At 36.3% G+C, this 24,126-nt stretch overlaps 1 protein-coding gene across 2 annotated transcripts in view; it reads right to left on the bottom strand.

The window, feature by feature from the left end:
- Positions 1-24,126, bottom strand: part of adcy8 (adenylate cyclase 8 (brain)) — a 50,437-nt gene that overhangs the window by 3,490 nt on the left and 22,821 nt on the right. The window contains exons 8-15 of one of the 2 annotated variants that reach the window (XM_084410639.1): positions 17,663-17,860; positions 15,602-15,702; positions 15,183-15,384; positions 14,445-14,534; positions 14,122-14,294; positions 12,056-12,137; positions 5,360-5,518; positions 2,069-2,215 (exon numbers count right to left, since the gene is read on the bottom strand). In XM_084410639.1, coding sequence (XP_084266765.1) covers positions 2,069-2,215; positions 5,360-5,518; positions 12,056-12,137; positions 14,122-14,294; positions 14,445-14,534; positions 15,183-15,384; positions 15,602-15,702; positions 17,663-17,860 — 1,152 coding nt within the window. The remainder of the gene's footprint in view (positions 1-2,068; positions 2,216-5,359; positions 5,519-12,055; positions 12,138-14,121; positions 14,295-14,444; positions 14,535-15,182; positions 15,385-15,601; positions 15,703-17,662; positions 17,861-24,126) is intronic. The other variant, XM_084410640.1, reaches the window with a different exon arrangement.

Raw genomic sequence — 24,126 nt, 5'->3', positions numbered from 1 at the left:
GTCCCCATCACTGTTTTTGTGTGGGCGAATCAGCAGTGGAGAGTATGTGCTGCCGTGAGGTGAACGCGAACAGCTTGACCTGCGACCGGCTGATCTGACGTGCTTGAACCCGTTTGTTTTGCGATTAGCTTACTCTCATTTCAGGCTGGATCACGTTCCCCTTTAAGTCAGCACACACGAGCATGTTTACAATGGAGTTATTTTATTCATAATTTTTTTTATCAAATAAAACATACAACCAACTTTTCTGAAGTTATGTAAGGCGAATATAGCTGCTAGTGTACGGTAACTCTACTAGTGAGTTCCTCTTATGACGTCACGCCCCATCTAGTGGAAGGAAGCGGGAGCGGTTAAAAAAACCACTGTTAAAAGTGCCAACTTTTCATATTATATCAGCATTTTGGTATAAAAAACAATGGTGGGCGGTTCTTATCTTTATGTTTAATAAACACATTGCATTACTTCGTGAAAAATTTAACCTGCAACTTACACTTTAAATGCAAATGAGCTGTTGCTCCTGTCCACCTTTCCAGAAGAGGTTTACAGCTCATACTACAACAAAACTGGAGAGTCTCACACAGCCAAAATGTAAGAAATTGTCAGTACTGATGTTCAGCCTTACATGTTCAAACCGGAGTCGGAAATTCAAATTGTGCTCTTGCGAGAACTCTGGATTTCCAGGGTAAGGGGCACTACTATGATAGCATCAAAATAAAATAAAATATGGTCAATCTTAAAAGCGGCGTTTCCATCCTAATTATGCTTTTAAACGAAAGTTTGCCTCGGGTAGATTCACAAAAAGACCCTAGGTTGCATTTTGGCGAGAGTTGCGCTTTAATCTAAAAATCTTTTAGAAAAAACTTTTGTGCAAATCCAGCGTTGAACTGACCCTCGTTTGTGAAGTAGCCCGGGGTAAAATAATTTCCGCAAATATATAACACTTTTAATGACTTTCTTCGGCACACTTCCTTCATAAATGAAATTCAACTACGGTGTCCTCAGTGGCTCAGATGCCATGAGTCTATGGAGACTCTTATGTTCGTTGGTACATCCAATAACCTTGTCAAGTTTTTTGACGCAGACGTATATCTCAGCTGAGGAAACAGAAATGGCAGACTGCTGCGGTTTACTCAGGGCGGCACTATGCTAAAAGGGCAGATCGTCACCAGTCGATCCATATACCAGCATACTAGGTCCCCTTTAATTTTCTCATAATATACATTTCAGCATCACCTCTTTTCTCACAGTGTCTGAAGTGTAATTCAGTCATAAACTTCATAAAAAGATAAAGGATTCGGCCTCTCTAAACCCCTCCTTTCCGAGCGACTACTCTGCTCTGATTGGACAGATGGCCGAGTCTGTTGTGATTGGTCTGCCGCTTACAGCGCGTATCCGAAACGATTCGCCCATTTCCTTATCTGAATTTCAGTTCTGGAGGCTATCTCAGTACTTGTGTACACAGTGATACAAACCGTAATAATGATGGTGTCGGTTTTACCGTATCAATCTGAGCCCTCATCCTTTGGAAATGCATGCAAAATGGATTTACTTTCACATCACAGGAAACAGTGTCTTCTCGACATGTCGACAACACGATTTAAACTCTTCCAGGCCTCTGCTACAACCACAGTGATTGAGATCGGGTCAAAGCATATGTTGTTCACAGGTAGCCAATTAAGACCATATGCTGGAATTATGCAAATGTGTTACAAACCTACGTCGGTTCAAACAGGAGGTAAGACTGGAATTACTGGCAACTTGTTTTAGGCAGTTCAGAATCAATTATTTTGTTCGGGAGACAATAACTCTACTGATCATGCACTTTGATCTTTAAAACTTGGCAAACCATTTACATTCACAAACAGCTATATTACACACTGCATGAAAGGTCATTTCTGAAAAAGCATAATACAGGCACTTTAAAGGGATAGTTCACCCCAGAATGACAATTCTGTCATTATTTACTCACTACTATCAACACGAGGGTGAGTAAATAATGACGGAATTGTCATTTATTGCTGGACTACGCCTTTAAATACATGTGTGTATGTGATGGTAGAAATCTGACCTCATCAAAATCAGCAATGATCTCGTTGAGCAGCCGCAAACACTCCACACCCTGATTATTCATCTCCGTCTGAGAGTAAAAATCAGCAAAGCCCGGAATGGAGGCGAACATCACTCCCACCGTGTCATAGGACTGCGAGTAAAGCTCCTACGGATGGAGACCAAACATTAGAAACCTCCTCACTGGAATGAAGTCAACTTCAGATAACTTTGGTTCAATTTGACACATGTAAAAACATACAAAAATGTGATTCCAATGAACGTCAGAACAACAATACAGTGAACGTGGTATGCATAATGTGTTGACCACGAGAGGGCAGTGTTGCTTTATATCTAACACACTTGATTACCTCACAAGTGGGAGTCAGAACAGATGCATCTGATAAGGCTGATATCTGATAAATGCCAATACAACACATACAACATACAAAAAAACATGGTTTACATATAATATATTATATAATATTATTAATTATAGTATGCAATTCAATATGTTAATAAAGGCTATTATCATATATTAGCAATGCTATATTTTAATCATATTATTACAATGTAATATGTAAGAATACATACATAAACAAATACATTTTTATATATATAATTAATGATATAAAAAACAAGCGTGGCAACAAAACGTTGCAATGGCAAATAATGTTTTTCTGCATGTGTACAATAACTATAACAAACACACTTGATTAATTCATAATTCATAATGCATCTGACAAAGCAGGGTCATTATATTGAACTAAAACCATAAAAAGAAAACATTTTCGTTACTTTATATAAATTAAAAGTTAACTGAGATTAAATAAAATAGCTAGTTGCCAAGGCGCAACATGTATCATACTAAAATAACAAAATAAAACTGAAATAAAAATGAATAAAAACTATATAGACATATTTACAAAAATAAAGCTAATAAAAATGACAAAAACGCAACAAAATTACTAAAATGAAAATGGAAAATATAAAAATAATTTAAAAATATTAATTAAAAATTCTCAATTACACTAAAATAACACTGCTGACAAGCTTATATTTTAAATATAATTCAAATACAACAAATACAAAATTATAAAACATTGTTTACATATAATATATTACACAATGTTATTAATTACAGTATGCTATAAAATACGTGGTAACACTTTACAATAAGGTCTCATTTGTTAACATGTATTAACTAACATTAACTAACAATTCATTTGATACAGTATTTATTAATCTTTGTTAATGTTTGTTAATAAAATATAGTTGTTCATTGTTTGTTCATGTTAGTTCACAGTGCTATACCTATTGTTAACAAATACAACTTTTGATTTCAATAATGTATTAGTAAATGTTAAAATGAACCTTAACTTATATTAATAAATGCCTTAGAAAAGTATTGTTCATTCTTAATTCATGTTAACTACAGTAGTGTACTACTGAACTAATGAAACCTTATTGTAAAGTGTTACCAAATAATATAATATAATATAATATAATATAATATAATAATTAATACTATTTATATAGAATTAATCATCTTAAAAACAAAGTGTTATAACAAAAAAAAGTGTTGCAATGACGTTACAAAAACGTTTCTCTGCATATGAATAATAATTATAAAACAGAATGGTTCCTGTGTGAATGGTCCAAAAATCATGGCTTACACACACTTCCCATTTACACATGGTTATGAACAGACCGCATACGCACTACATAATCTATCACAACATGCGCAATTATGTACTGTACTATATTTGAGGTCTAATGTGTGCAAACCACAAGGCCATGCACATCTCTAACTACTTTGCTGTTAATGAGGTTAAACTCACTCCATACACCCTAAACATTCAGCATCACACTGATCCGCCCTGCTGACGCATAATGTAAAAAGTCAGTGACTGTTGAAGACAAGTGTAGAAAATAAGTAATAATACACGTAATAAGCGTTAGTCACTGAACCAAATTACTTCAGTGCCCTTTAAGAGTGGCAGGTTTTGTGAGCAGGACCGTGTATGTGTGCATGTGTGAGGGAGAGGGATCATTTTCTCATCTTAATAACAGCAGAGAGTGGCATAAATTATGGTTCACACACTCAGACACACACACACACACACACACTTTTAGCATCACCAGTTAAATCAAACCTCAATACTCCACCTGATTATAAATTAATGGGATAATTAAAGCAACTCAATACCCTCACCCACACACACACACACACACAGGCTTAATGGATGCATTTTTTATCCGTGTGTTATACAGCTCCATTATTTATTCTCCCTATTGTCTGATTGACTGACAGCAGAACATTCCAGAAATAAACAGAGGAGTCACATCAGGACAAGAGAGCACACAAACACACACACACACACACTGCCTTTACAAACTCAAAGGAAAGAACAAAGGAACAAGACAAAAAAGACACTAGTCACATAAAAACATGGCTGCCACAAGATTAACAATCTATGTTGCGAGCACAACAAAATTAACCAGAACCAGAAGCATTCCCAAATGGGAGACAAATTTGATTATGCTGCCTACTAAGATACCATATTTTAGCTAAATGCTAAGGCAACACTGCATTCATCCTTCATGGAGAAGGAAATCTCAGAATTTCATTTCAAAAGGTTTTTTTTGACAATTTAAACTACCTTTCAAAATTGTGAGTGGCTCAAAATATTTTGAATGTTTTTGCAGGAAGTCTCTTAAGCTGCAATTATCTGATCAAAAATACAGTAAAACAGTAATATCGTGAAATGTTATTGCAATGTAAAATAATTGTTTACTATTTTAATATTTTAAAATGTAATTTATTCCTATGATGGCAAAGCTAAATTTTCAGCATCATTACTCCAGTCTTCAGTGTCACATGATCCTTCAGAAATCATTCTAAAACATGTATTTGAAATATAAAATTTTGCAACATTATAAATGTTTTTACTGTTACTTTTGTATCAATTTAATGTATCTCGCTGAATAATAGTATTAATTTATTTCCTATTTAGGCAGCTCACTTGGTGTTTTGAAGAGAGCTACAGACTCCCAATATATTATATGTACTTTTTTTCTGTTTTGTCATGTATATTTATTATCAATTTGTGTAAATTTCTTCATTGGTTCTGACTTCCGCAGCTGCAAATGCTTACAGAAAGTTGACTGTCATGCCAATAAAGCACAACAAAGAACAAAGAGAGTGGCAGTGATTCATCCTCTCCTCATATGTTCTTGCCATCTAAGTGCTGCCATGTTTTTCCTGTCAGACTAAAGAAGTGAGACACCCAGATCCATTCTGTCTGTCTACCTCATTGTCTCTGTCTTTCTCCAGGAAGTGGCGTGCCACATGGCTGGGGAGAATGTTCCGGAGCATGTTCTCATTGTGTTCACGCAGCTCACGCATCTCATTTATCTCTTCCTTCGCCTGCACACGCCATAGGAAGTCCAGACGAGCAGTATACTCCAGCTGAGAGACAGGGAACGAAGCAGGTCAGACAACAAAGAATAAAAAGCATCACAAGATACATTAAATCAACAAAAACAAGCAAAAACACAGGACAGCCAATCAGCGTTACAGTCCTAGGCAGTTATTTTATAAAGCATTCGTCAGGCTCGGCAGAGAAGACCAGCTGTACAGGTCAATATCTGCCCATATCTTCTGCTGGGGCCAGGCAGCGACATAGCCATTATGTTGAAACTGTGTCTTAAGAACTTTTCAATCAAATTAGACCAAACTACATTTTTATTTCAACTTGTTAAGAATAGTCTCTGCAGTTTACGCAACCGGCCTTTGATCACACCTCAAGACTAAATGTTCGTCACCACAAATGTGAAGAATATTATGAATTTGCCCCTGCTACTCAACTCATAAAAGACTGACAATGAAAGATCAAAATGTATTATAAATATAAATATATTTAATATATTTAAGTAAATATAATTTAATATTCAAATACATTCAAATCTAAATATTCATATGAATTTTTTATATATATTTTAGTATTTTTTATTTTGTATTATACATACATTTATCAAACATACAGTAAAAACAGTCATATTGGGAAATATAAATACAATTTAAACTGTTTTTTATTTGAATATATTTTAAAATAGAATTTTTTCCTGTGATGGCAAAGCTGAATTTTCAGCATCACTATTCCAGTCTTCAGTGTCACATGATCCTTCATCTTCAGTTATTCTAATATGCTGATTTGCTGCTCAAAAAAACATTTCTTATTATTATTAATGTTAAAAACTGTTGTGCTGCTTAATATTTTGGTGGAGAATGTGATACTTTTTTCAGGAATTTCTGATGAATAGAAAGTTCAAGTGAACAACAATTACAGTAAAGTGCCTAACAATATATATATATATATATATATATATATATATATATATATATATATATAGCCTATATATATATAGCCTATATATATATATAGCCTATATATAAAACAAATAAAAAAGGAAAAAGGTTTTAAGTGACAAAGAAGAGAGAGAGAGAGAGAGAGAGAAAGAGAAGGTATATCTAATAACTGTCTGCAATACTAAGCAGATGAATAGCAAATACACACTCAGCAAACACAATCCAGTCACTGGAAAAAAAGGCACAGAAAAATCCTAGCAACTAGAGGAGGAAAGCATCTGTTGGTAATCAACGACAGGAAAGATGCAGAGAGGTGCAAGTTCTTTTTAAATGTGGAAAATAACTCAATCAGAAAAATATGTAGAAATGCCTTAAAACACTAATTTCAAATAACCTTATATAAGTTCTTGTTAATTGAATGTTATATTCCTAATTAAATGTAAAAACAACAACAAAACCAAAAAATCTGTATATTACACAAGTAAAAAATCCCCACATTTAACTATTCATAGTGCCATCCATTTGCAGCAATGACAACATTCATAAGTGCTTTATCTTATTTTTGTAGGTGTGATTTTGGCCCATTGCTCCAGGCACATTTGCGCCAGTTTGTTGAGGACAAACAGGTTTGTACACCATTATTTTCAAAGTGCCACATGTTCTTAGACTAGGTCATTGAAGGTTATTTACATTTTTGTTTTTAAGCCACTTATTAATTAAATGAAAAAGTTAATTTGGCTTTGGGATCATTGTTCTGCTAAAAGCATCAGGTTTTTTGTCAGATTTCTCATCTATTTCTCCCTCTGTTTTAAGTCCCACAGCAAGACGCCACCACCTAACTACCAAACTACACTGTGGGTATAATTAGTTTTAGGTTTGCACAACACATTTATTAAAGGTTAAGTTGGCCCTATTTACACCTGGCATTAAGATCCATCTCAGGTGATCTGATCATAAGTGGTCAGTCGAGACATTTTGCGGTTTATATCTTCACAAGTGTCTCAAATGTGTCTCCTGTGACCACTTGTGTTCAGATTTCAGCGGAGGGTCTCTGATTTCATAAATACACACATCACTCTCTATGTCAGTGGTACTACATATTGACAAAGTGCAAAAAGTGCTGTCTAGGAAACATCAGGATAGATTAGCTTTTACACTACAAATCGCATGTGTTTTCTGACTACCTCTGTACAGTAGGCTATGTGTTTTCAGGGATTGGATTACAAAATGTTTTGGACTACTCGTGATTAGATCATCTGAAATTAATCTTAGTTTTTTAAGTGATGGCTATGACTCCTAAAGTCTCCGCCTTCAAAGTCTCTGGCTGCGCCCCAAAATTAAATACTTCCCTATTGTATAGCATACGAAAAACAGTACGCCAAAAGAGTATTGTGTCTCAATACGTATTCGAAAAACAGGAGGCGAAAAGGACCCGGAATGGCAGTGAAGCGACACAACCGACGCTGGTATAGGTCACATGGTGGATTTAGTACATGCAAATTTCATTCATACTACCCACATTGATACTATATAGAACATACTTTTTTAACGGTCACAAAGTAAATCCATATCTAGTACCCATTCAGACAGTACGTGATTTCGGACGCAGCATCTGTCTTGTTTGCACACAGTGATATGTGGGACAGCCTGCATGTTGGGCCACTTCTAGCTGTCCTTCAGCTTCACAAGATAAATCAAGATCCTTCATCTGAGACTATCAGAGCAATATAAAACGTCACATTAAATTAAGTTCCAATGCTTTGAAATAAAATGTCTGAGACAGTTTAATGAGGGTTTAAGACTTTCTCCTCCAACAATACATTACCGTTCAAATGTTTGAGGTCAATCAAAAAAATTGTTTTTAAATGTTTTTGAAAAGTCTTGTTTTTGCTCACCACGACTGCATTTATTTGATCAAAATACAGTAAAAATAATAATATGGTGAAATATGAATGTATTTTAAAGTTAATTCAAATAAATTATATAAATAAATATATACATAAATGTATTCCCGTGATGCCAAATTATTAATTACTCCTGTCTTCAGTGTCACATGATCCTTCAGAAATCATTCTAATATGCTGATCTGGTGCTCAAGAAACATGTTTTATTATTATCAATGTTGAAAACATTTTTATTAGAACAAGGATCGGTTTTCTTTTCAGGATTCCTTGATGAATAGAAAGTTCAAAATAAATTTTTTTTTTTAAATTTTTTATAATATAATGTATTGGTAACGTTAGGGTCCAATTCTCACTATTAACCAGTTGCTTATTAGCATGCATATTACTAGGATATTGGCTATTCGAAAGCACATTTTAATGCCTTATTCTGCATGATATTCTACATTTCTTAATCCTAACCAATACCCAAACTTAACAACTTCCTTACTAAATATTATTGATAAGCAGTCATTAGAAGTTTATAATAGTTAGTTATTAGTGAGAATTGGACCCTAAAGTGTAACCGAAGTATTCACTGATACTTTTGATCAATTCAATGTCTCCTTGCTGAATGAAAGAATCAGTTTCACCAAAAAACTTTTCAGTTTTTTTAGGAGCTTTACAGGCACTTCTTACAGCCATCTACTTCTATTGCATAGATATTCTGAAAAGCTAAACATCTTTTGTCTTCCACTAGGAAAAATAAATCAATAAATCATACATGTTTCAAGCAACATGAGTAAATGATGACATCTTTCATACACTGCACTCAGTAAGAACCCTGAATGCTTTAACAGGAAGTGAGCCGTGCTGCGTTTCTGCCTGGCTTCCATCAGCTCTCTTCCAAACGAAGACCTCCAACAAGGTCCCCCCTAATTAAGCAGTAACACACGCTCATCTGCATTCATTAATATCCAGCTTTAATTGAAACGGTTTCACAAAAGCGTCCAGATTGAAAAATTAATTTACTAACAGTCAGGGCATGATGTAAGTGTTTGTGCCTGTGTATGAGTGTAAACTGCATGTGTGTGCGTGCATTTATTTATGTATGCTCTCAGACTAAAGATTATTTTATGAGGAGTAATTAAGCAAGTGGGGCAGACGGGGGTGTACGACTGTCCGAATGATTATTAAAAACACATCAACAAGACTAACCTCCATTAACCTCTAAAACATACGCACAAAGATGTAGAGACGGACACACACACTCAGACAGGAGACAATTAAAGCAGTGCATATCAACTAAATTACTTTTGACAAACTGTATGAAAAGGGTTTAACACAAATGAGTTTCCTAAGTTTTAGGTGTCTTGGGAGGGCCCGGTTTTGAATCTCACCACTGTCTGGAGGTGTTCGGGACTTTATCTCGGTCCAAAAAGCAATTTAGACTGCTGAAGTCTGGCAGCTGTTACAAAGGAGACCAAAATGAATGCATTGTTTTATCCATGATAAAGTGATGTGCTAAGCTATGTGGAGGTGACGTGCTGGTTCTCAAGACTCTCACTCAGTCAGCAGATAATACAACAGTTATGCCTTATTCCCTTGAGTAAGGCACGCACCTGTATTCACAGGTTAATCAAGGCGAACATGTGTTGAATTTGCCCCAGAGGATCCTTTTATTGCCCTTTCAGAGCCTGTAGACTCAGTGGAGTTTTCAATTTATAGAAAGTATTTACTCTGTCCTAGATGTTTCTCATAAAATCCCTTAGAAGGACTAAACAGACATACTGAAGCAAAAAAACTAAAGCCATTTGTTTGTTCTATCTCAGAGCTGCCTACAATGCAAAAATAACATAGTATATTTTTATTAGACTACTTTATTAATCCATTTTGTAATATCTAAAAATCCTTAAAACATTCTTGAGAAGCTATGTATTTCACAGAATGTATCTTTAGCAAGTCTATTTTGTCTAACTTCACTGATCGATTTTTTACCGAGCCCCTAAGGGTACGTGGTGATGGAAAAATTGTGGGATGGGAGGAAAAATGCTTTTGCGTTTGCTAACAAAACTTATGAGTTCTTCCCTAGTTGCACTTGCTTGCAAAAGCTTTAAAACATATTTTTCTTTTTAGTTTTGCGAGCAAATGCAAAAGCTCTTAGATATATAAAAAAAATTATGTTGCGAGTATAAATAAGAAACGAGTGAAAAAAGATCTGCAAGTACAATAAGGTAAAATACACTTATATTCATAATATAATATATGAAAATGAATCTTGAAATCTTATGCAATGTTGCTTCTCAAGTAAATTCACCTTGTTTTATACATTTTGTGATATTTTAACTGGAAACCAAGATAAAAATACCAAGAATATTTTTATTCTTAGTTAATTCTTTATTCTTAATAATGTTTTTAATATATATATATAAAAAAAATTGATATTAATTGAATATGAATTGAGGGGTTTACTCCAAATTCTCTGAAGAGACTCGATCACTTTAGATGAACAGATTGAATTTAGTCTTTTATTCACATTTAAACATTTAACATTTAAACAAAACTCATTGGTTCTTGTGGAGGCTCAAACGCGCTGCGTAACACAAGAATAAACCTCATTGGTTCTTGCACGTCAAGCGAACATGCTTGAGCTTCTGTTTACCACAACTGATGTGTGCGTTGATGAATGTTTATGTGAATAAAAGCCTAAATTCAATCTGTTCATCATATAAAGCGATTGTGTCTCTTCAAAAATTCATATGGATTAGTTTACGATCTCTTTATGACATTTTTTAAGCGTCAAAGTGGTTGTTGTGTAGCTGTCTATGGAGGGACAGAAAGCTCAGATTCATTCATTAAGTCTTACATGTTTGGAACGACATGAGGGTGAGAAATTGATGACGGAATTTTCATTTTTAGGTGAACTATTCCTTTAAAGTCTGAGAGCACTAGAGAGCCAAATATTTCAAATGTTTCTCACTCATTTTATAATACATTTTTTACTAATTTTATAATATAACATTTCTTAGTTTTTTAAACAAACTTTCAAGGTTTAAAAGATTTTGAATCCCAAATTTTCATTGTGGTCTCAGACTGAACTGCATATGAAAAGTAATCCCTCATAGACACTGACTCGCAGTGACAGAGTGCTTGTTCATTCACCCGACACACACACACACACACACACACACCAAGATGAGCATAAATAAGAAATGATCAAATCACTGTTCAAGAAACACACACCAAGTCCCAATCCATAGGCCAAGCAATGCCAGTGGCACCACCTGCCTAAATGACACACCGTTGCCATGGATACGAGGGGAGGGGGTAAATATGGACAGGCAGTTTATAGCTGGACACAAGCACTCATTTCTGGCACAAGCACAAAGCATATCGGTCATATGTGAGACTCTGTGTGCCTTAATCAGAGCAGCGTCGACACCACACACACACACACACACACACACACACGCACAGTGCTCATTTTTCTATCTCTTTCACTCAACACCACTCAGACCGACTCTTTTCCCTGATCTACGGCATCAAAGACAATAATCAGTAGAGTGAACTTAAAAAGCTCCGCACACACTGTGCGTCAGAGAGAGCAGGGCTTTTATATATTGACTGTGAGACCTTATGAAGCAGCCAATAACTTGCCTCTGTTTCTTAGAAACGTGACATTATAAAATAGGAACTGAATGGCCCCTGATCCAGGTTAGCGTGTGTGTGTGTGTGTGTGTGTGTGTGTGTCTGTTACCTGTTGGCCATGGTAGAACACAGCTAAAAGGAACATCGCCATGAGAAGCAGAGACGTTTCCTTGGTTCCCAGGAAGCTTTTGCTGTAACCAGGTTAACAAGACAGAAAGTCTCATGAGCTCCACAGCATGTTTATGATGATCAGAGTGCAGTTAGTTAAGACAAACATCTGTCATAAATGTCATAAAGAGCCTTGATGATACAATAACAGTGTACACTGTTTGTTAAACACTTATGATATCTGATATGAAAAAGAAAGATTTGTTTATTTTTTATAAAGTGAAATATAAAGTCGTACAAACCTTTTTCAGGATTTGGTTCTGAATTAAAGTTTGAGGTTTAGCTCTTGTTTAGGGGTAATTTGTAGTTTGGCAGATGGTTTTACCTAAAGTGATTTACAGTGGTCTTATCAAAAGGACAATGCCTCTGGAGTAACATGAAGTTAAGTGCTTAATGATGTGCACAATGATGCGCAGACCTCAGAGAGGGCGAACGGATAGAAAAAGACACTGCAAAAACTAGTAACTAGTTCTTTCTTTTTTTCATCTCTTTTTGAGATGGCAAAACCATGATATTATTTGAAGTGCCTTTGAAGTGAAATATCTTGTAAAAATTATGAACACTTATAAAAAACGTGAAAAATTATTAAAAAATGACTAAATTTTCTGTTCCTCCGATCTGCTGTAGTGCTGTTAACCAGCAAAAGATATATATTTCTGCTCAGTTACAAAAGAAAATCTCATAATTGACACATTGTTACTATTGTACAATTATTGGTAATTTTTCATTTTATTGCTGCTCAAGAAACATTTATTTTTATTAGCAATGTTGAAAATAGTTGTGCTGCTTAATAATTGTGTGGAAACTGTGATACACTTTATTCAGAATTCTTTGATAAATGGAATGTTGAAAAGAACAGCATTTTTTTTTATAGAAATCTTTTGTAACATTATAAATGTCTTTACTGCCACTTTTGATCAATTTAATCCAGCAGTTAATGCTAAATAAAAGTAAAAATCCTCGAACTTTTGTAAGGTACTCAAAAACAAGGGCACCTTTAGATTTTAGAATAAAACATTTCAAACATTCCTTTACACATCACTAGATAGCACAACTATCACCTTTTGCTGGGTTTAAAGGAGAACTCCGGTCAATTTTAACATTGAGCTCATTTTTTTGTACATTTGGAGTGCTGTCAGTACAGAGAACAACGACAAAAATCGGTGTTGCCTACACCGTGTTATCCTCGTTTTAAAATTTGAAAAGAAAAATCTTGAAAGAAATATATAAAAAATGATGTTTATTCAGCCAGCGCACATACCTGTATTTACATCCTGTTTTCGGTCGAAGTCCACAGTAGTCGATTGTCGAGTTCACGCGCATAGGTTTAGTACCTATGATCACGCGCGGGAACTCGACAATCGACTACTGTGGACTTCGACCGAAAACAGGATGTAAATACAGGTATGTGCGCTGGCTGAATAAACATCATTTTTATTAATATCTTTCACATCTACTGCAGTCAGATTCACCCGCGTTCACTCCAAAGGAATCACTCACATGACCTGTGTGACCTTGTAATGACACATCAAGGATGTTAAGAGCCTAAAAGCAGGTTTAAAACTTGCCCCATTGGGTGCAAATTTTAAAAAGAGGATAACACGGTGTAGGCAACACCGATTTTTGTCGTTGTTCTCTGTACTGACAGCACTCCAAATTTACAAAAAAATGAGCTCAATGTTAAAATTGACCAGAGTTCTCCTTTAAACCTATAAACTTACAGTTATCAACCTAAACTTTTGACCACCAGGCCACACCACCCACAGCTAGAAGACAATTTATGACTGTGTGAAGTTAATCATACAGTAAAACATGCAGAAATCTATTAAAACGCACGCAGACTGCTATTTGAGAAACAGCATGACATTTGTTGCTCTTATAGTTGGTCTGCGTCACCTTACGCACGTACTTGAGTCATCACAATTACGTCTATACTGTTAAAGCGCGATGTATAATTTCTCTCTTTAGAATTGGTTCTTTAATGAATGTGGGAGTTTGCGTACATACCTCTGATTGAGTGTAAGTGTGTCATAGCGGATGAACAGAGGCGTGTAGAAGGCCTCGGTCAGCACTGCGTAGATAGCGATCATGATCAGCAGGATGGCCAACTTCAGAACCGAGTTGAGTCTTAGGAACACTGCACAGGTCACCATCGCCAACACTCCGGTAAACACGAAATACTGTCAATAAACAGCCAGACAACCTCACCATTAACACCCCATCGCTCGATGTACAGTGAATGAATTGATTTTTGAACAGTTTACACAAATGCTAGAATTCTATCAATCATTTTTAACAGATTGAAACTGCATGTCAGTGGGTGAAAAGACCTCTGGGTAAAAGCAGATATCTGGGATTGAGGCCGATGCATTAAACGTCTGGTTCCTGAATGAGACGGATTTATCGAAGTCACACCAAAGCTATGGTAAAAGAGAGAGTGCAAATGTTAGAGAATAGATTGCATTTAAGAATATATCTGTATAAAGAGCAAAACGATTACAATTTTCAAGAACTTTCTAAATATGGGTATTATGACAAGTAACTAATAAGTAGCAGGTATTCAAATTCTATATTTTATTTATAAATTAAAATTAAAAAAATAAAATCAACTGTTTTAAATGCTACAATTTAGGCATCACAACATTATAATTAATTCTAGTATGAAAAATGCATTTTTATTCTGACATTTGCTAAAGATGCATTAAACAGTCATTAAATGATTAGTGTTTTTAAAGATCAGCTTTAAGTAAGAGTTAGATGACGGCAAAAGTAAGCCAAATATAACTATTTCGGCTGATAACCAATATGGTATTTCTATATTGTGCAAGGCTAATTTTGGTGGTTTTAGGCTGGTGAATTTTGTACAAATTTGTGTAAAGTCTGTCACAAGAAACAAAGAAAATAAATTCATTTACACCCCACAGAAGTTCTATAATTCTTGAGATCAAATTGGTTCAGCTGAGAAATCGCTTAGTGGGGCTCTAGAACTTTATGTATCCATGATGATACATGGTGTGCAAGAGTATAATGATCATATTAAAATTAAAATGAATAAAATGTTTGCTCACTATGTTGATCATGGCAGCCAGGAAGTTGATGAGGATGGAAAGGAAGATGACGACGTTCCGTGCAGCGTACGTTTCGTTCACCCAGCAACACGCTTTTCGCAAAACCAGTGGCAAACACTTGTAGTCCTCCGCCGTTGTAACAACAACAAGGCAACAGTGCAGAAAGATGAGGACAGAGAACTGTATCACCATAGTGACCATCCTACAAACATGAGAGATCACATATTATATGATACATTTGTGGATGTAATCAAATATTCAAGACCAAATTTCAGTGAAAAACCCACGTCGAACACTACTGGAAATATTAACCCATGCATGCACTTCTATATATAAACCCAAATAGATCATGTGTCATCCTCAATGTCTGTGGTGGCTATGGCCAGTATATGTACTGTATGTACATGTGTATGTTTTACCTTGCAGAGGGAAGTAAGCTCTGTATTCCAGTAATGAAGACGAGAACAATGAAGGCACACACTAGATTAGACTTAAACACCTCGTCTCTCATCTGGGAATACTGTAGAGGAAATACACATACACACACACACAGAGAAAAGTAAGGACATAAATTCCTCTTCACATGACGACCACACTGACCACACCATGAAAGCAATGCTAACCACATAGGAGAGAGCAGGGTAGGCGCTCATACACACACATACACACAACTCCTGTGCTTTCTGGGTTAGTGAGAGGACGTGTGATGTCAGAGCTGGAGGCGGTGCAAACCAAAAAACTCAAGCACAGAGTGGCACAGAGTCAAAGGCCAAGCAAGGGGCGAAGGTCAACTCAAACGAGCAGAAATGAGGTGAGGGACATATAAACTGAATAAAAAGCGTTTTTTAACTAAGATGACAACATGCATGGTGGTGGATCATGAGTAATCTGAAATCCCGGGTGTGGGCAAATCCCAGTTGCTCAGGATGAATTAACGTTCGTCAGGGTTCATCGGTGACGGCGATTAAACAAATCAATTAGGAGACCAATCCAGTCGGCTGGATTCAAAGGGTCATCATTCCTAAGTGTTGATTTGAATCCAGACTCTTTTTCTTTGTCAGAACCCTCTGATCGGATCAGGAAACACATTTTGTCAGGCATTTTCCACTCAGTTGGAAAAATCCATCTAAAACTGGTGACAAATGGTTTTATATGGATCAAATTCAGTTGGACTACACTGTAAAAAAATATTTTCTTCCTCAGTATTTTTGTCTTGTTTTACAGTACAAATATCGAAATATCCTTAAGTCATAATTTAATCACCCTCATGTTATTCTAAACCTGTATGAGTTTCTTTCTTCTGTTGAAGAAAGTTGGTAATGAAACAGTTGAGAGTTGCCATATTATTATTTTTTTCCCTACTATGGAAGACTACCGTCAACTGTTCGATTTCTGACATTCTTTAAAATATTTTCTTTTGTGTTCAACAGAAAAAAGAAACTCATACAGGTTTGGAACAAGTGGTAAGTGATGACAGAATTTACATTTTTGGGTGAACTATCCCTTGGGTGAAGCAAAATGACATAACTAAGATTAAAAAAAAAAGTGTTGTTTTGTAATGTATAAAAATTAAGTGACTTTACTCTTAAAACAAGATATCTGCCAAGGGGGTTACGAAAAATAAAATTTAAATTAAGTTTATTTTTCTTATTTTGTGACTTAATTTTGATACATTTTTCTTATTAACTTAATTTTGCTTCTCAAGTAAATGTATTTTGTATTTTCAAGTCAGCATGAAACGGAAGTTGCAATAGTCTTTTCTTCCCTATTGTGACATATCCGAGTGAAACAGCTTCTCGAATGAGAAAAAAAATGTAGGACAGGACTTGATTTTGTCCAGCGGGACTTGATTCGCTCGTTGGATGGTTGTGGTTTGATACTGCTGTGATGTCATGTGAGTGACAGGTTATTGTCCCGCCCTCGCGCCAGTAAACACATCATCAGAGAAGAGATGTAAAGGCAGGGGAAGTTATTTTGATTAACGATTACGAGGGCAGATACATTTTTTTATTAATAATTTGAATAATGTGCATGGATAAATTATTTATAATAAACACTGCAGTTTTCCATAAAAAGAATTGTCCATTTTGATTTTATAGTGACTTTAAGAATTACTTTAAACAACTTTTTACTTTAAGAATAAACTTTAAGTTTAGATATTTGTAAAGGAAAGCAAGACCTTTTTTGCAGTGTACCATCTGGTTGACCATCTTTGACTATCAAGAACCAAGCTCCAAAGTACAGCAGGACAACCTTAACTTGGTTTTTCGGATGGGATATAGTAATTGAGAACATTTTAAACCGCTGTGAGTGTTCTAGAAAGTATTGACTGGTATTGATGGCACTTAACGTCCTTTAGTTTACTCATGACACTCTCTCGCCTCCTTCTCTTGCACCTCCACAACAAAAATAAACCAAAAAAGAGGAAGTGAGAGAGCAGAGAAGGAGGACAGGATGGCTGGAAGATGGGAGCAGGCTACCTTGTGCTCCAGTAGTGCTTCTCTAAAGGTGAGAGAGAAGGGGGAGATATGTTCTTGGCGGAGCTTGTCCCCGCTGCGCAGGGCGATGGCGCTCTGCATGCGAGCGTTAATTTCCTGTGAGCCGGCGCGCACATGCAGGGCTTGAGCCAGGTGGTTGGGGAGCAGGTTAATGGAGTGACGTGTGAGCGCAGCCAGAGTCTACAGAGGAAAAGCACATGCAGCGCCCATGAGTCTAAGAGAGGGTGTGTGTTTGTGCATGTGTGTGTGTGTGTGTTGTGTGTATCTGTTCATCCAAGAGCTCTGCACAACATGAATGTATGAAAACCAAATAAACATCAGAAAATGACTGCACGAACATATGCACAATTACTTAGCTAAATGAGGACATAAGTAAATATATACAAGCCCAAACTCTACCCCTAAAAGAAAACGTTTGCAGTATTTAATACATTTATGAACTTTTTCCTGCATACTGTACAACATACCCAAATGTCCTAAATGGTGGTTTTGCCAGATATAGTTCGCTTCTCATGACAATTTTGTCCCAAACTGACAGCTATGCACACACACACACACACACACACACACACACACACACAAACACACACACACACACATATAACACTTGCACATAACATGATTATTTTTTTTGGAAAGCGAATGCTCTGGACTGTAAGTAATAGGCTTTTCTAACTGCCTACAGCTAAGCCCATCTTTTAGAGTGGATCTAAAAAAAAAATCAACACATCATTCCAATGTCTAATATTTCCATTGCCTTAATGCCGGAAAGCCATCAGACCTTTTATATCAGATATTTTAAGATTCAGAATATGAGGCTGTTTCAGTTAGTTCTCCTAAAACCAGAAGGATTGCTGTTTTTACCTGGTTTGTACCTGGTCCAACCTGGTCTAGATAGTTGATTCATGGTGGTAGACCACCTTGGTTCAGAAACGAACCCATTATCATTTCTCGAAAACACCACATTTGGCTGGTATAACCAATTTTAGCTATTTTTCCCCATAGCAGCTGTTATACGTCAAGTCAAGTCAAGTCAAGTATATTTGTATAGCGCTTTTCACAATACAGATTGTATCAAAGCAGCTTCACAGTATTAAATTAAAATAATACAACAAGGTTTGTTTCTAGTGGAATTTATTGATAAAATCAAATTAGATATCCCCAGAATATCCCCAACTGAGCAAGCCAAAGGCAACAGTGGCAAGGAACCGAAAAACTCCATCAAGTGACCTAATAGTGTCCTAAAACTCCATCAGGTGACCCAATGGAGAAAAAAAAACCTTGGGAGAACCCAGGCTCAGTCGGGGGCCAGTCCTCCTCTGGCATTTATGAACTAGAGGCCGGATTGTAATTTGAACTGTAAGATTAAAAATATTATATGAATGCCTGGCTGAAGAGATGCGACTTTAATCTAGTTTTAAACTGGGAGAGCGAGTCTGAGCAACGAACAGTATCAGGAAGGCTATTCCAGAGTTTTGGAGCTAAATGTGAAAATGCTCTCCCTCCTTTGGTGGTTCTGGATATCCTAGGTATGACCAAAAGCCTTGAATTTAGTGATCTTAAAGAGCGCGATGGATTATAGGGCGATAGAAGATCCGTTAAATAGACTGGAGCTAAGCCGTTTAGGGCTTTAAAACGTGCCTTTTACGTGAATTGTATCATGCATGTTAAGGTTTTATATATCACGCAATGGTACAAAATGTCAACAGGTAGAGATTGTACTATATTCTGCATCAACAGCACAATGAAAAACAGCTTGATTGACTTGGTTAAAGGTGCCTTTACATTATGTAACATTTGGAGGTTTAATTTCCAGCAAAAATGACATTATGATGATATAAACTTTCTCATTCCATGATAAAGCATTTTGGTCATCCAGGCCAAGCATTAGTATAAAAAGGATAATACAGACTGACACAAGATTTCAACAACAAATACCTGAGGTTCTTATGAGGAAAGGGGTTAAACAAAGATATTAAACACCATACAAACATCATGACATAAATGAAAAATGGCATGAAGGGGACCTGGCTAAGTTCAGGCCATTCAACTAAACCTGATGACTGTACAAGAAAAGGGAGGCATCCGCTGCAAAATGTTACCTCACACTGGCAACTCCATGGATCTCTTCCAAACCCTACATTGCAAAAAAAATATTTTCTTATTCAGTATTTTTGTCTTATTTTCCAGTACAAATATCTACACATTATTAAATTAAGATACATTTACATGAGATGCTAAATGACCTAAGATATTAAGTCTTCTTTTACCAAAAAATGATACAAAATAAACTGGGTTTTTGCTGAAACCAAGACAAAAATCTTACAAACTTTTTTTCTCTGTGAATTATTTTTAACGTAAGACATTTTATCTTGTTTTAAGCGTAAACTTTTTCAGAAAACAAGACTTAATATTTTTTGTATTTTGCTTCTCAAGTATTTGTATTGGAAAATAAGACTGCAGGGTTGTAACAGTACCAAGTAAGAAAATGATTATTGGCAGTGTAGAGATTTTTACTGTTTACATGAGACAACTTAAGTGACTGGGAATGCTCTAAATAGGCAGCAGGGCCCATACAAACAAACTCACAGCCATACAAACACAGCTCAACACGTAAAGCAAGACTTGACTAACGCAAGTGTCTAACTAGCTAATTCAGCCGTCTGTTACCTTTGTGTGAATGTGACAGACTTCTAAACAGAAGAGGGCAAAATGTTAGAAAAACAGAGTAAACTATTAGCATGTGGCTAAGCTAATGACTCGATACTTTAATAAGCACAAAAAACAGTCAAATATTGTGAAATTATATATATATATATATATATATATATTTATTTATTTATTTATTTTTTTTTACTATAGAACCAAATAAAATGTGTATTTTTATCATCTACATGTCTCTTGAATGGTGGATCTTGCTTATTCAGAAAACCCAAATAAAAAAGATGCTCAAACCAAATTGTGTCAAGACGGCTGTTCAGAAGGATCATGCTGTCAAAGGCGATTACATGGTAGAATGAGAGAAGACCTCCATGTGTGTGGGTCACTAAACATTTCTTTGCAGCAAACCAAGTAACTGCCATATATATATCACGAAAGTATGTGAACTGAAAGTAAAATGAAAGCTTTTTTCCTTCCATCACGGTGTAGGCATGTGTTGTATTATATTAGAGCGTATTTATCAGCGGAAATGTCAGCACGGGGTAGAGGTCAAATGGAAGGCTGACTAGCAGAGGATTTTGCATAAACAGGATCTGACACAGACATCTGATTTTGTTTTGACCATTGAAAGTATCTTTAAAGAGGGCTATAATCTGCGCCGTGAGCTGGAGCTGTAGTCACTGTGAGCCGTGAGTCATCTAGAGAAACACTAGAATTACAAAACTCACTCTGCATACACAGGAATATTCGCAATTCTTATCTCATTTTGTGGTCTAGAAGAAAGTCATATGGGTTTTGAATGGCACATGGGGCGAGTAATTCATGACAGACCTTTTATCCCTTTAAGCCACACTACAAAATGTATGAATATTATTGCATTAAATGACAAAAAAATAAAAATTCGGAAATGAATGGCATTTGTTTTAAAGCAAGACCGCATACTAAAACATGTTTTTCGAGCAAAACATTTCACAAAAGTATGCTTGTAAGGTTTCAAATCATAAAACTATAGATATAAAACATTCTGTTTCTAACCACCATAAAGTGTTCAAATATAGTATGTTCATAGTTAATATGCTGAACCACACGTGTGGTTAATCTGCAACAACATACAATTTACAACCACTAAAAATAATAATAATAAAAAATTAAATATCGCAAACGTTCATACATTTTTAAGTCTGGCTTAAGTGTCCAAATACAGTATTTATTGGGGCACTGTATGGACTTCTCATTCATCAGATGTTAGTTCTGTTAGAACAGTGTGTAATGTTTGCTCATGTGTGTAATCAGAATTTTATTAAATCTGTTAATCTACTGTTAGCACAGGGATTTTCATAGAATAAAATTAGTTTTTAAAAGCCTACTGTATGTGTGTGTGTGTGTGTTATGTGTCTTATGTGTTATGTGTAAAACAATATTTTATGGCCTTGAAGACCCTTGCGGGACTTTTGACTATTCTCTTATGGAGTTATTCTATACTCTCTAGCAGTTATAGAGAAGAGTTTTGCCTTGGACATAACATTGACACCCAACATGACCTTCACAGTATTGTACAGCGATAGCAAAACACCAATATACAAATAAAAGCAATATAAACTACCTTTCAAAAGTTTGGGATCAGTAATTTTGTTTCTGACTGAGGTGTTTACATCAAGGTTTTTCATTCTGGGTGAGCAGTTAATGAGATTGTGAACTGAAAAAAAATGTCAAAATCTGGATGGAGAAGAAGAGAAAGAAGAACTTCTGGGTGGATATATCAGAGAACCAATTTGAGATGATCTCTATAATCCCTATAAAAGGTTGAGAAATTTGAGAGCTCTGAAGCTTTTCATATCTAGTAAATCCTTATGGGGTGGAGCTTAAATTGTTGTTTTTTTTGTGTGTAAAAAATGGGTCAAGAATACTAAAAGAGTTGCATTTCCTTTCTAACTCCGTGAAGAGGCTCATAAACAAAGGGCTGGTTTGACCTGCAGTCACATTTTCACAAATATACAGCTTCACATCTGGACAGCACAAAAACTGACAACCTGATCTCTAGTTCTCTGATCTGTCAAAATTTAGATCTATGTTTTGAAGACGAGGTCCCCATTAAACTCTAGAAGAAATACTCTCAGGTTGCAGTGTTTATTTGCGTGTGTGTATGTTTTTGATTCTCAATATAGTTTTGGATTGCACATAAAAACACAAGGAGTGAGACACTAAATCCATTAACAGAACCACCCTTCGGCAGAACACACACACACCCAAACAGCCACTAAAACACACATTCACTCACTCACATACACACTGTGGCTGCAATGCGTCACTGAGGACAAAGCCTAAACAGAGAGACAGAGAAGAGAGAGGGAGAGGATGTGAGATAAAGGAGAAGAAAAGAACAGCAGATGAAAGAGAAGAGGAGAAAGAGAGAGGGAAGGATAAACGGAGCGTGAAGGAGAAAAGGAATCCTGCTACTGCCTTACAGACATTCCTGTTGTCATGGATACCAGCCCTAAAATCTTACATATACACATGAACATGTCAGCATTCTTCTGTTTGAACAGATCTTGAATAGCTCAGACATACACACACACTCACACACGTCTAATCAACGTGAAAGCTTGTGCTCTCAGCTGATGTGTAATTGGCTGGTCACCCTGCCAGTCATACAGTGAGAGCTCTTTGATGTGTTAAGATGACTGCATGACAAAGGCAACAAAAGCACCGCATTAATCAAAGACAACATTCCCTTATGTTAACCATGTCACCATAGCAACAGCCTGGCAACTCGGCCCACACCAAGAGAGAGTTCTGCATCATAATCAGCTGCACATGCCACAAAAACCTTCTAGAACATTGTTATGAGCCATTAAGCTCTGAGAACCCTCCAGAATACACAGAGCCCAGCCCGCCTTAGAGCCTTGAAAACTCACTAGAACTCTATTCCCGACCTACAGTCTTGAGAACTCATTGGAACACTGTTTCCACTTTGAGCCCTGAGAATCCACTATAACTCTGTCCCTTTACCGTATAAATACTTCAGAACACTGTCTCCAACTTTAGAACACTTTCCCTGTCTTACAACATCGAGAACCTACTAGAACACCATTCCCAACTTCAAAACGCTTTACCCATCTTACAACCTTGCAAACCCACTAGAACACTGTTCCAATCTTCAACTTTGAGAACCCTTAAGAACACTATCCCCACCTTTAGAACACTGTCCCTGTCTTACAACCTTGAGAACCAACTAGAACACTGTTCCCATTTTCAAAACACGTTCCCCATCTTACAACCCTGAGAACCTACTAGAACACTGTTCCCAACTCCAAAACACTTTCCCCATCTTACAACCTTGAGAACCCACTAGAACACCATCCCCACCTTTAGAACACGTTTCCTGTCTTACAGCTTTGAAAACCAACTAGAACACTGTTCCCACCTTCAAAACACTTTCCCCATCTTAGAACCCTGAGAACCTAGTAGAACACTGTTCCCTCCTTCAAAACACTTTCCCCATCTTATTACCTTGCGAACCCACTAGAACACTGTTCCAACCTTCAACTTTGAGAACCCTTCAGAACACTGTACCCACCTTTAGAACAATGTCCCTGTCTTACAACCTTAAGAACCAACTAGAACACTGTTCCCAATTTCAAAACACTTTCCCCATCTTACAACCTTGAGAACCCACTAGAACACGGTTTCAACCTTCAACCTTGGGAACCCTTCAGAACACTGTCCCCACCTTTAGAACACTGTCCCTGTCTTACAACCTTGAGAACCAACTAGAACTGTTTCAA

Source organism: Rutilus rutilus (genome assembly GCF_951802725.1).
Source record: "Rutilus rutilus genome assembly, chromosome: 6".
Lineage (NCBI taxonomy): Eukaryota > Metazoa > Chordata > Actinopteri > Cypriniformes > Leuciscidae > Rutilus > Rutilus rutilus.
Note: the sequence above shows the minus strand (reverse complement) of the source record. Positions and strands in the feature narration are given on the sequence as shown.